The 12,954-nt window shown below is 50.4% G+C and overlaps 1 protein-coding gene across 1 annotated transcript in view; it reads right to left on the bottom strand.

Annotated features, from left to right (window-relative positions):
* Nucleotides 1-5,952: 5,952 nt before the first annotated feature.
* Nucleotides 5,953-12,954, bottom strand: part of Ror2 (receptor tyrosine kinase like orphan receptor 2) — a 186,382-nt gene continuing 179,380 nt past the window's right edge. Inside the window, exons 8-9 of the mRNA XM_028772024.1 lie at nucleotides 10,059-10,261; nucleotides 5,953-8,483 (exon numbers count right to left, since the gene is read on the bottom strand). Of these exons, the coding sequence (XP_028627857.1) occupies nucleotides 7,038-8,483; nucleotides 10,059-10,261 (1,649 nt within the window). The 3' untranslated portion in view covers nucleotides 5,953-7,037. The remainder of the gene's footprint in view (nucleotides 8,484-10,058; nucleotides 10,262-12,954) is intronic.

Here is a 12,954-nt window from a genome sequence, read left to right on the forward strand (position 1 = left end):
GAGAGAGAGAGAGAGAGAGAGAGAGAGAGAGAGAGAGAGAGAGAGAGTAGAGAAATAGAGGCCAGCCATGACCCCGTGGAGAGAGGGGGAAGGGAACAGAGAGAAGCTAGAGGCAAGAGATCAAGAGAGCAAGAGAGAGAGGAGGGGGCAAGCAGCCCCTTTTATAGTGGATCGGGGCTACCTGGCTGTTGCCAGGTAACTGTGGAGGTGGAGTTTAGACAGAATATTAACACCTGGCCCTCTGGAAGATCAGCCAGCGCTCTTAACCACTGAGTCATCTCTGGCCCCAAACTAGGAAACACTCACCAATAATGACTGTACACAGAAGGGGTAGGGTGGTACATACCCACTCAATAGACACACTCTCCAATAATGACTGTACACGGGGAGGACAGGGAGGTATATACCCACACAACAGAACACTAAACAGCAATGAAAGGAGCTTCTGATTCTTGGGCAGCATGAACTTAGAAAAGAAATGCCACGTGAAAGAACACAGAAGAAACCCCTCATGTTCCCTGGAATTCCACTGACAGGAAATATTCAGAAGGCAAACCCAATGACAGGAGGCAAGCAGATCCAAGAGTTCTAAAGTGAGGTGGTGCTGAAGGCCATGCACTTTGCACATTTACTGAAAATCAAGGAGTTGTGCATTAACAGTGGCCTAGGGTTAGATAAAAGCTGCAATATAGAAAACTGGTTAAAAAGGAGTAGCTGATGATGGCTCCATCCATGGGAGATAACAAGTCCTGAGCACGAGAAGATCCTATTTTAGGGCCCAGAAGCACTTCTTATTAAATGATGATACAAGTATCCCTTGGTTAGACAAATGCATCTCCGTTAGTGCCTGAGACTTTTCATGAGGCAGCGGGCCTGACTCCTCCCACTCTGTGAAGTCAGGTGCTGGCTAATCCAGTGCCCAGGATGATGCGACCTCTGCATTATTAACCGGAAGAGCTTTGTCTGGAAGCTCCAAATGAGAGCCAGGCGGGAAAGGATGGGATGGCGGCAGATATTTCAGGCAAACAGTATGTCAGACTCTCGGCTTCTGGAGCCTAATTTGTGTGAGTTTGCGTCTCTGAATAAATGATGGCTTTTTCTTAAGAAAATCCTATTGTTGAGAATCATTATAGCTAGGGGAAGCATTAGAATGAAATCGTTGTTTTTCACTGTACGTGGGGTAGACATCTGAATGAAGAGTTGCTTCCTAGAAGTATTTTGCCCTTGAAGAAGTCACTGTAGAAAACAGTGATTGTTTTCTATTATCTTGTTTTTCTGAAGGAGCTTTACAGACTTTGCATGACTTTGGTCACAAGACAGTCCTGGCATACCTGGAATGTTTTGCATTATTTAGTGCTGCAAACTGTGCACGGTAAGGTCTAATGTTGCAAGGCTGAGAAGTTTTCTTTCAGGAAACACATAGATTAGATTGGGGTCTTTGGTATGAGGAATTCATTTTTACCCAAAAAACAACTTTGTATAACAATCAACACATACTACGCTCCTCCGCTCCTCCGAGGCTGTTTGTTTGAAGCTCAGTCCTTTGAGGCTGGGCCTCCCTGCTACCTTAGAGCCTCATTACATTCCAGAGTGCAACTCAGGACACCGACAGAATCCTATGGTTCTGCATTCCTAGTAGACCAGGCTGGCTTTCCTCCAAAGAGGAAGCTCCAGTGTGGTTTTACAGTAAAGACCCCACCATGCTAAGGAGAGGACAGTGGAGTCAGGCATGGTGGCCCGCAATGCAATCCCAGCACTTGAGAAGTAGAGGCAGGAGGATGAAGAGTTCAAAGCTAGTCTACATAGAACAGTAGTAAGACATAGAGAACAGGTCTCAAGACACATTCAAGCCAACCCTAGGAAAGACAACCTACATTAAACACTGAAATTCGTTCCCGGCCCATCGAGCTGAAGCAACAAGAATGTAGAGGGTGTTGCTGATAGCGGTGTGCCTATCCTGCAAGACTGCGAACAATGAGTTAAGCCAATCAGAAATCACCCCAAGCCCAGACCCTGGCCACGGGCAAGGCTCACTGCTCAGTGGGGGAAAAAAGGCAGAAAAGAACTGATGAGAAAGTCACCACAAAAGAAAATAAATAAATAATACATCAACTATTACTTACTTGTGCCTAAAGAAACCCAGGAAGAGACCCCCCCACACACACCCATGTAAGGGTAGTTCTGATGCTGAGGTCCTGTTTCCCAATCAGTTCTTGATCTGTCAGTAAAGAAATCCATGGGCCAACTGCTGGGCACAAGGGACAGGCAGGACTTCCAGGTCCCAGGAGAAAAAGGTAGGCACAAGGAAGGATGGGGGAGTTTCTGCCATGCTTTGGAGGGAGAAGAACCCAGTGGCCATGTGAGGTCTTAGAAGGAGCCTGTGGCCATTACTACAGGGGGATGGACAGGGATGTTTGTCAGGGGCTAGGTGGAACCAGCCAATGAAGTTTAGGGCAGGTGGGAGGGGCAGAGCTAAGAGTATTGATAAAGGCATGCTTTTCCAGACGGAGATAGTAGCACCCAGCAACTGTGCCAAGAAGGCAAGTTGAAAACAAACAAGTGTGTGTGTGTGTGTGTGTGTGTGTGTGTGTGTGTGTGTGTGTTTTAGTGTTTTAGTGTTTTATCCAAGGACTCAAGGGAAGCTGGGAGGGGGCCGGCAGTGTGGCCGATCCCAGAGCAAAGGTGGGTGCCACTAAAGCTACCGGCAACGCCCCTACGTAACAGGGTCTAGGTTAATGAAAAGTGTGTAGGGAAATCCGAGAGGTGATGCTCCATCTCATCTGTGGACACCAGAAACTCGTGCGTGACTCAGCGATTAAGGAAGCCAAGCTCAGCTGAGGAAATGCAGTAGCATTCCGACATTACTGGCCTGAACTGTCAGGTCTGGTGAGGAGGCTTGCGTTGCTTGTAGGCAGTGTCCTAAAATGCTAAGTGTAGACGTTTCTCTCCAAGCAAAGCATTACTACTTCCTTTCCAACGTCCCTTACAGGGGACTCACTCACTAACTTCAGGCTCTCAAGTCTCTGCCACCATGGGGGATGATGATGAGGAAGTGGGTGGGGTGGGCGCAGACCTTAGAAAGCACGCACCGTCTAGCTGTGGCTGCAAGCACAGATACATCAATGTAGACCACTGGCTTTGACAGCACCTCTGCCCCCATTTAAAAATTCACCTCAAAATATTTTGTTTGTTGAGATAGTGGTCCTCCTCCTTTGCCCAGGCTGGCCTCGAAGGCCAGGGCTTCAGACATTCTTTTCACCACAGCCTCCTTCTTACAATCTGGCTTCAAAGGGACTTTAAACGTTAAATGTGAGTTCTCATTCACACTCACAAGGAGCCGATACTTTTCATAAGGTCTGTTTGAAACACGGTTGTAAGCCTACAAACTGTCCCCAAGGCCGCCAATGAAGCATTCAGTGAGCTATTTCCAAAGTGAAATAGCACGGCAGAGGCACCGTCTCATAGAGAACAAGAGATGGCCTCAGGTAGGTAACAGCCTCCTGGACTGTGGCCACGCCCTTTCATCAGAACTGAAAAGCACAGCCAGTGCTTCGCACAGACTGCTTTAATAGGATGGCTTATTCAGAAATGTAAGGCGTGTGAAAAGTACTCATGGCTTTGCAGGGCTCATTTGGAATTTATACACACACACACACAAACACACACAGCACTGTCCTGAACTGACTCACCTATCTCTATAGTCCACGGTTCTAGAACATTCCAACTAAACTACTATTTCTCAGCCACAGAAACTTTCAAAGGTTGGTAGCTCTCCTCAAGTTTCACCTCGAGTTTATCATTAGAATTAGAGGGGTAAAATGAACAGTTTATATTTAACCTGCCTGAAACCCCCCAAATACGTCCCCCCCCCCACTGAGACAGAAATACCCGCCAACGTTTCTGCAGAACTTCTGCTTCCAGATCCCTGTGAGGTACTGGCAGTGCCGACCGTTAGTACCTGGTGGTCAGTCAGTCGGCTGAAGTGGCTTCCCCGCTTACAGAGACACGTGAAAAGCCATTTCCCGTTTTCACCTCGGGAGTCCACAGAACAGTTAAACCACCAGGTGTACAAGTTAGACATGAGGCCAAGTTCCTCTTTCAGGAGTTGTCATTATCCTCCTAAACGCCACACCCTTCATACCCATTCTAGACATCTTGACCACACTGGTTGAGAGGCACCCTGGAACTGGCTCCTCCTCTGTAGCCCAGTTATTCTGTCCCTGAGGAAAGCATCCACTATGACATTGGGACATACATTATAGTGCACGGACCCTGGGTGGATTTAAGCAGGACTATTCTGGGAGAGCACAGTGAGTGGAAAACAAGGTGGGGCTGAATACTTGCCATTCCAGCAAGGACACCCCGGCCTCTCCTTCTTTCCCATCCCCATCTCCCACGGGCAGGCCAGCAAAAGGACTCTTCTGGAGCACAGCATGAGACCCTTGTTCTGGAGGGAACTGCTCTATACCTGGAGACATGGATGTGCTTGTCTTGGAATGCCAGAATCTGAACAGGAAGGGCCTGCCGACCCAGCCTCCTACTGTAAGACCACACAGCTCTGCCAAAATAAAGTCCAAAACCCTGTTGGTCTTTCATTTGTGAAGGCTCCCGTGTGACAGCCCTTCTAATCAAGTAACCCAGAGGTTCCTCTTTTTACAGTTCTGGCTTTTGTTATGATGGCTTCAGTCATGAGTTCCGCACTTGTTATCCCCTGCCTAATTAAGAGACTGGAAAGCTGGGAGGATAGAAGGGGCAGGCCAAGGTCAGGGCTATGACCTGGCAGGAGGCACATCTATGTCACAGCGGGGGACTTTCTATTATAAGTGGTTTCTGTCTAAGACAGTTCTTTCCCCTAAAAGTGGATAGACAAATTTGGGGTACTCTGTGGGGCTCACAAAGTCAACTCATTCAAGGAAAAGTCTAAATTCACAAAGTGAAAGAAATGGGAGGAACGGGCCCTGGAAACGAGTCCTAAGAGGTCAATGGTTCTCTGCCTGAGTGGGTCTCAGCCTGCAATTCCTCGAGCAACACCAGCAGCATCCGTAACACACACCGGAAAGGGATCCTGGGCCAGCAACACCTAGTCAGACCGGATGCATGGAGGCCAAAGATGGCATCGCCGCAGCTCTCTGGAGAGAGTGGGATGTGGGTAAGGGGCTGACTGGGGCAAAGGCTTGGCTCCAGACCCCATCAAAGCAAAGGGCCTGGGCACAGGGGTTGTTTGGTGTGTCTGTCTCCAGGACTCAGTCCAGGCTGTCACTGCATCTCAGTGTCCTGATACCAAGGGCTCCGTGGCCTTGACAGGCAGCCACACCGCAAATGGAGCTGGGGTGTGGGCAGCCTCGGGCAGTGAATAACTCCCTCTCTTACTCCACCTGTGCCATACCCTTCTCTAGAGCCCCGCAAAGTGATGCTCCAGGGTCTAGAACTTCCAGGGGTATCAGACTAGAAACCCAAGGACATCTTCACAGCACCTTCGGGGAATCTGCACTTGTGGCTGTAACAGAGAAGCAGGAGTGTGTGTGTGTGTGTGTGTGTGTGTGTGAGCTGGCAACATGACTTAGCAGGCTGTGGTACTTGCCACCAAGCCTGATGACCTGAGTTTAATTCCTAGGGCCTGCATTGTAGAAAACAACTGAACTCCACTCACACACTATGATGCATGGTACACACGCACACACATGCACACATATACTCGCACACACACTCATGCACAGACACACACACACACACACACACACACAACCATACACACAAAGCAATATAAATTGAAGGAGAAAAAAGGATGTCTGTCATCTCTGTCATTTGCCTCTATTCTTGCTTCATTCCCATGGAGCTGCTGGTCCTGGAAAAACTGCAAATCCACAACAAGGCTCAGCCCAAACCTTTCCCAAGTGCTCCCTCACCCAGCGGGAGCCCGCCTCGACCAAACATCCTTTCCACCTGCCCAAGTACAAACCAAACAAACGGTCATTTATTGGCTATACCAGGCGTGGGGCCTACAAAAGGAACTGACAGCATGTGCCAGGCAGCTTGTCCATGGCCACGTGGAATGGGAACTCTGAAATGTAAGGACCTCACCACGTGTGGCAGAATGAAGGCAGACACAACCCCAGTGGGATGGCATCTCAGAGAAAATACACACAGTTAAATTACTAAGTCATTATTTAGGATCAAAACACTTCCACAAAAACGGCACACAGAAAACCATATAAATTACATTTAAGGTCTGCACAGGATTCTTAAAAAAAAAAAAAATTTAACAATACTGTTTTCTGTACAACGTTGCTTCCTTTCAAACATTCTAAACCCAGGAAACATTTTTCCCTTGAATTCCAGAAAAGTAGACAAAATACATACGCAGTATAATTAAAACCCTTCACAAAAAATACAAAAGCGTGCTGGTTTTTTTGTAACGGCACTTTTCTTTAATACAAGGCACTCCCAAGGCACTGTTCAGAGGTTCCTCTTGTCCTCTGGACCCCCAGCAGATGGCAGCATCCTGCTTCTGCTGGTCTTAGGCTGTTAGAAAGAACACGTTCAGCAGTGAGCCACAAAAAGGAAGAGCTCTCTCCGTCCTCAGCCAGCAGGAAGTTCACTGAGCGTCTGAGCTCCACTGAGCCTCTCTGCTGCCCTTTGCCGCCATGTTCACCCCCGGTCTCCGAATCCTCGGCCCATAAAACAGGGAGTAAAGATGCACCCTGTTTCTTTGCACAACATCCTTAGCTCACTAGCCAACTACCATCAGGATAAAGCAGACAGAGGTGTGGTCTCCCTGTCCTGTTTCTGAGGTGGTCATGCTGCCTAGGGTCCCTGTCTGAGATGGCCTCCAGCCAAGCTGGGGGGGCAGTGGCAGTTTTATGGGCACAGAGTGCAGGAGATAGTATAAGATCTCTCACAGTCTTGGGTGGGCAGGCCCCAATCAGCCTGCCAGTCCCTGGGCTTTGGTGATGGGCCCCTCTTTGGGACTTCTCAGAGCCATTTTGAGGTCCCCATCCTGTTACATCAGGGCCGGTGCTGCAGGCCCCGAATAATCCTCAGGCTTCAAGCTGGACATGGGCCTCGTTCACCTGGAGTGTGTCATTGTCTCCCAGGAGCTCAGTCTCTGGTACAGAACCCCCCTCCTCCTCCTCTGCTTCCTGCACAGGGCTCTGGGCCACGTCTTCTGGGATGTTCTGCGCATCCTCGGCGCCCTCTGAGAGTAGGGCTGCCCTGTCCGCCACAGATGTGTTAGAGGGTGCCGTGGTGACATAGCCAGTGCTGGTGGAGCCGCTGCCACTGTGGTGTGAGCTCGGCTTGGGGACCATCTGAGGGGGCACCTGCTGTGGAGCCATCTGCATGGGGATTTGGACTGGGTAGAAGTTGGGCAGGTAGGCCCCATACGCTGGTACTGGCTGGTAGCCATTAACTGGGATATACAGCTGTGCTGGGGGCACCAAGGGTCTGATCTGACCCTTCATGGGGATGAACTGAGGCTGCGGGAAGGGCTGGGCCTTCTGCTTAGGTGCCATGTAGCGAGCATTGCTCACATTGCTCACAGGGCTGGTGCTCAGGGAGCTGGTCTGTGTGGTGTTGCTGGCTCCCGAGGTCTGTGCCGAGCTATTGTAATTGGATAGGTTGCCCCAGGACCTGAGCCGGCTGTGGATGTCCTTAAAGCGGGGCCTCCGGCTAGGAAACTCATTCCAGCATTCAATCATGAGGGCATAGACCCAGGCGGGGCAGTCATCCGGACAGGGCAGTACCTGCCGGCTACGGATCATCTCCACCACGTCCTGGTTGGAGTACCCACAGTAGGGCTGCAGGCCGTAGCTGAAGACCTCCCAGAGGACCACGCCGTAGGACCAGATGTCAGAGTCAATGGAGAACTTTCCGTACATGACGGCCTCGGGTGACATCCAGCGGATGGGCAGCAGCGAATTGCCCATGAGTTTGTAATAATCTGCGGAGTACACCTCTCGGAAGAGGCCCAAGTCTGAGATCCTGACGTTCAGCTTGTCATACACCAGCACATTGCGTGTGGCCAGGTCCTTATGGACCACGTGGTGGCTGGACAGAAACTCCATCCCCGCAGCAATCTGTGCCACCACGTGTACGAAGTCAGGGGGCTCCAGGGCTGACTTCACCGTGCGGTCGTCGTCAGTGCTGCCCACGTCGGAGTGTGGTGAGCGCATGACCAGGAACTCGTGGAGGTCGCCATGGGAGCAGTAACTGAAGATCATGCTCAGGGGTTGGTCTTTGGTCACCACACCCAGTAGGCAGACAATGTTGGGATGCTGCAGCCGTGCCCGTAGCATGGCCTCTTGCCGGAACTCCTCCCGCAGGGGCCCCTCAGCCTTGTCTTTCAGTGTCTTGATGGCTACCGCCTGGGTTGGTTCTCCTGGGGTGGGCCCGAACAAGTGGCCCTTGTAGACCTTCCCAAACCGGTCCTCCCCGAGCTCCTCCATGAACCTCACTGTGGACAAGCTGATCTCTTTGAGTTTGGCCTGCCAAGAGGGAAAGTCAAATACAACTGTCAAAGCAGTGCCAAAGCAGAGTACCTGGGATCTCCATTGCTGGCAAGGCCTTGCTGGTCCTGTCTGCTCTGGGCTTGGCCTGCCTGGCAACCCTTTTGACGCTTACTTATAGTTCCGATGCTGTGAGGCTACCCCCGTCTGAAACCCTCCAGAATGAACACAGCTACATGTTAGGTCTCTCCAAAATGTGAGCGTGCAGCTCCGTGCCCCCACCAAGCCCTTATGCACACGCATGCCTGTATCTATTCACGATCACAGCTGAGCCGGGAGCCAGTTTCCTAGAATCACCCAGGAACCCTACAGAGCTGTCCATTGCACCTCTCCCAGCCCCACACCACAGCAGGATGCTCTGGTTTTCCCATGGGCTCACGGCGTCCTGCCCTTAGCAGTCTGTCTATTGGAATTTGGTCATTTCAGAGCCTAGCACCATGGCCTATGGAGCCTGCCTCCGAGTCACTCTAAGACTTTCCTTTGTGCTAATGATCAGTTGGATATTCTTTGGATAGAAGTGATACCCAGTGACATGGACCCTCTCCCACTTCTTGTAGGTGGACAATCTGCAGCCTCTAAGGCTTCTGTGCCTACACTCCTCAAAGGCCAATCCCAACCCACAGCAAGCAGCAGGAATTCACGGCTGAAGAGCTGAATGAGGCAGCCCTGTCCGCAGCACCCCAAGAGCCTTCAAAGTCACCCAAGACAGAACACTGGTCTCAAAGCCAGTCATGAGCTAGGTGTGCATGCCTGAGGCCTGGTGAGGCCGTCACCTGCAGTATTCAAAAAAGTACCCTAATTTCTCAAAAGTGCATGGTAATCTTCAAATGGTGGAGCAACCTGAATTCTCCTTTTCTGTGCCACCCTCAAGGCAAAACCAGGGCAGCTCGGTGGACTAAGGAGGTCCTGGGGCAGGTGGACTAAGGAGGTCCTGGGGCAGGTGGACTAAGGAGGTCCTGGGGCAGGGGGAGAGGAGGTCCTGGGGCAGGGGGACTCAGGAGGTCCTGGGGCAGGGGGAGAGGGGGTCCTGGGGGAGGGGGAACTAGGGAGGTCCGGGGGCGGGGGGACTAAGGAGGTCCTGGGGCAGGGGGACTAAGGAGGTCCTGGGGCAGGGGGAGAGGAGGTCTCAGGTGTGAATCCTACAGACATACACATTCCCATCAATTTACAGAAGCAGAAGCTACACTCTGTTTTCAATGCTAAGCTACTCACCTCCACCGCAACTACACCCAGGTAAAGTATGGCTGACTGTTCCTGGGTTCGCTTCTCTTTTACTTTTTACCCAGGCTTCCTCAGCTCAGTGTGTGGAGGAAATCCAGAGTCCAGTGTCATAGGAACCCATCCTGAGCTCAGGCTAGGGCACATAAGAGGTTCCTATGTATGCTTGCCTGCTGATACCCCATGCTTCTGCTGGGCCCTATCAGTGCTGCTTCCTAGAACCACTCCCCCCCCCCCCCCCCGGCCCCCGGACTTGTTTGTGCTGGCTGATACTTCATCACTGCCCCCACCCCCATCCCCCAAAGAGCTGCCTCATTTGCATATAGGCTGGAGGACCTGTTTGTGCTGGCTGATGAGAGGCATCTCCATGTCCTGGCTGGGTGAAGCCATCAGCTGCCTTCGCTGTGGGGTGGAGGCTGAGGCCTTCTGTTTGTTGCGGCACATGCAGACGAGGAAGAAAAGGCAAGCGATGACCAGGGGGATGGCAATGCTGGGGACCAGGATGTACAGGATCCCCATCTTGCTGCCATCTCGGGGACCTGGGTACCACAGAGGGGATTCATGAGTTTTTAGAAGGTACTCTCTTTTTCAACTACAAGCTCTCCACACCCCTCCCACAACTAGGTAAAGAATTCAAGTGTGTCTAGTTATTCCCACATTCCGCTCTTGTTGCAGGATACTTATTCTGCTACATTGTATTTGCAGTGGAGCTCAGTGATTAGGCAGTAGAAGAGGAGGTGAAGCTGGGAGAGGATGAGAGGAAGGGGAGAGGAGAAAAAGAGGAAGGGGAGGTAAGAAAGAGAGGAAGGGGAGGAGAAGAAGGAGGCTAGCAGCCATGGAGAACCATGGATGGGTTGAAAGCTGTCCTGGGTAGCAATTTCTATCAAAAGGTCAGTTATTGGGTAACAACTCTAATTGTGTGGGCATCTTGTTGATTGAGCATTTCTAAATATATGAATCCTTTAGATAATCATGAAGCTTTAAGAGTCTCATTTCTACCAGGTACCGCGAGGATGGCAGATATTGTCTGGGGTTCGGCTGAGCTTTGTGGATGCAGCGTGGGGGATTGGCAGAGCCATCCCCCATGCTGGTGTCTCATAGGTGCCAGGACCTGCACATCTAGCTAGCTGGAGCCCTGGTCAGAGCTGAGGAGCACCGGGAACATGGTGGCTGCCCGGAAACAAGCCAGACCAGGCGCTGTATCCCCCCATACAGCTCTTTCATTTTGACCCAGGGCTCCTTGATAGTCTTTCCTCTATTTAACATTTTAATACATTTTAACAGTTTTGAATAATGATGATATCTTTCAGGATAACAGTTAGCGATGCCTTTGATGTAAAAGGAATACAGACAGGCAATGGGAGCAAAAGATTTTTGACTGACGATCCCGACCAACAAGACCAACAAACAAGGACCTTCCGATTTCCCCTTCATCCTTCTCAAGGAAAAGCTGAGCTTTGTCTCCATATAAGGAACTTACAGGAAGGTGCAGAAGGGCACACAAGGAGACAGACTGAAGGACAACAGTAAGAAGGGTTAGGTGGGGGACTGACAGACCCTGGGCAGCGCATGACAGAAGGCTGGCTGTCCCTGGATGGCTTTCCACCCCATGTACCATTGTAACTGAAGCCATTAAACTTCAAGGAGAGCTGGTGTGGTCTGAGGAGAGTTAAAGCTGGCCTCCCCTATAAGAGTGGGAGGTGGGCTCTCTAGAGGAAACCTCAGGCTTCTCCTTTTCTTTGAGCACTCAGAAATAAGGACACCAAACTTGGATACTCTTTAACCAGCAAGCAAGGCCTTTCTAGTGACTGTACATCTGAAAGAGATGACTCTGGTGCCACCTTGGGGAGGGACAAAAAAAAATCACCATCCCTAAAACCCAGTCTTATCACCTGGTCCTCTGAAATAACATACAATAAAATGACAGACAACACTCTCCTCTGTCCCTGTGCAGCAACTTCCCCAGAAAGGATCCAAGGCTAAATGCTTCAGAAGTCAGGGGAGGCAGAGACAGAGAAACCAGACTCTGGTTCTGTTTTTATGTTTAGGGTGGGTGTGATGGTTTGTATTGCCAACCAGATACTTAGGTTGCAAGCTTCCAGGAACACCTTCGAGGGACTGTCTGTTTCAGTGGTACTCCACCTGATGGTTGTGACTCTTTAGGGGTTGAATGACCCTTTCACAGGGGTTACCCAAGACCACCAGAAAACACAAATATTTATGTTCCAATTCATGACAGTAGCAAAATGACAGTTACGAAGTAGCAACAAAGCTAATCTGATGGTTGGGGAACCACCACAGCATGGGAGACTGTATTAAAGGCTCACAGCATTAGGAAGGTTGAGAGCCACTGCTCGAGATTAAGGGGCTGTCTTGATTAGGATAATTGACATGGGAATACTATCCCCTGGCCTGGGAATCCTGGACTGAGTGTAACAGAGAAGGCAAGCCGAGCCCTGGCATGTGTTTGGGGATCCCTCTCTGCTCCTGACGGACAGCACGTGATGGCTGCTTCAAGTTTCTGTTGTCCTGAGTTCCCCGCCATGATTGACTAACACAGAGTTAGAAGTCTGATATGCCCACTCCTCCACCAGTTGCTTTTGCTAATTGTATGTTACCATAGCAACACGAAAGAAAGCTAAAGCAGTGGGGAGCTTTTGCACCCCTCCCCCCAAGAGTGGAAACGTGAGCCCTGCCCACCCAGTAATGAACTCATTTGTTTTATCATCATTATTTTAGAAGTTACCAACAGAACACACACTAACTGGGAAAAAATGATCGTATCGGGGAAGGGGAGGCCGTTTGTCATAGCGACACATGCCACCAAAGGCCATTACTGCTGACGGATTGGCACCCAACTTCCCATGAGTGTTTTCAGCTATACGAGTAACTTTTTAATTTTTAGTTTTTGTTTGTTTGATGTGTGAGTGCTCTGTCTGCATGTACACCTACCTGCATGCCAGAAGAGGGCATCAGATCCCATTACAGATGGTTTGTGAGCCACTATGTGGTTCCTGGGAGTTGAGCTCAGGGCTCTGGAAGAATAGCCACTGCTTTTAACCCCTGAGCTATCTCTCCAGACCTACAGAGTAACTATTAAGGCATAAAGAAACTGTACTTTGCTAGGGTGAGCTGTGAAATTATTTTACACACAGGGACCTAGTGGAAGGAAGGTTCTAGAATGCACATGGCAGTCACCTCTAGAAAGTGAGATTAGGGCTGCCCAGCACAG

Source organism: Grammomys surdaster, unplaced genomic scaffold (genome assembly GCF_004785775.1).
Source record: "Grammomys surdaster isolate TR1022 unplaced genomic scaffold, NIH_TR_1.0 211, whole genome shotgun sequence".
NCBI classification, from domain to species: domain Eukaryota; kingdom Metazoa; phylum Chordata; class Mammalia; order Rodentia; family Muridae; genus Grammomys; species Grammomys surdaster.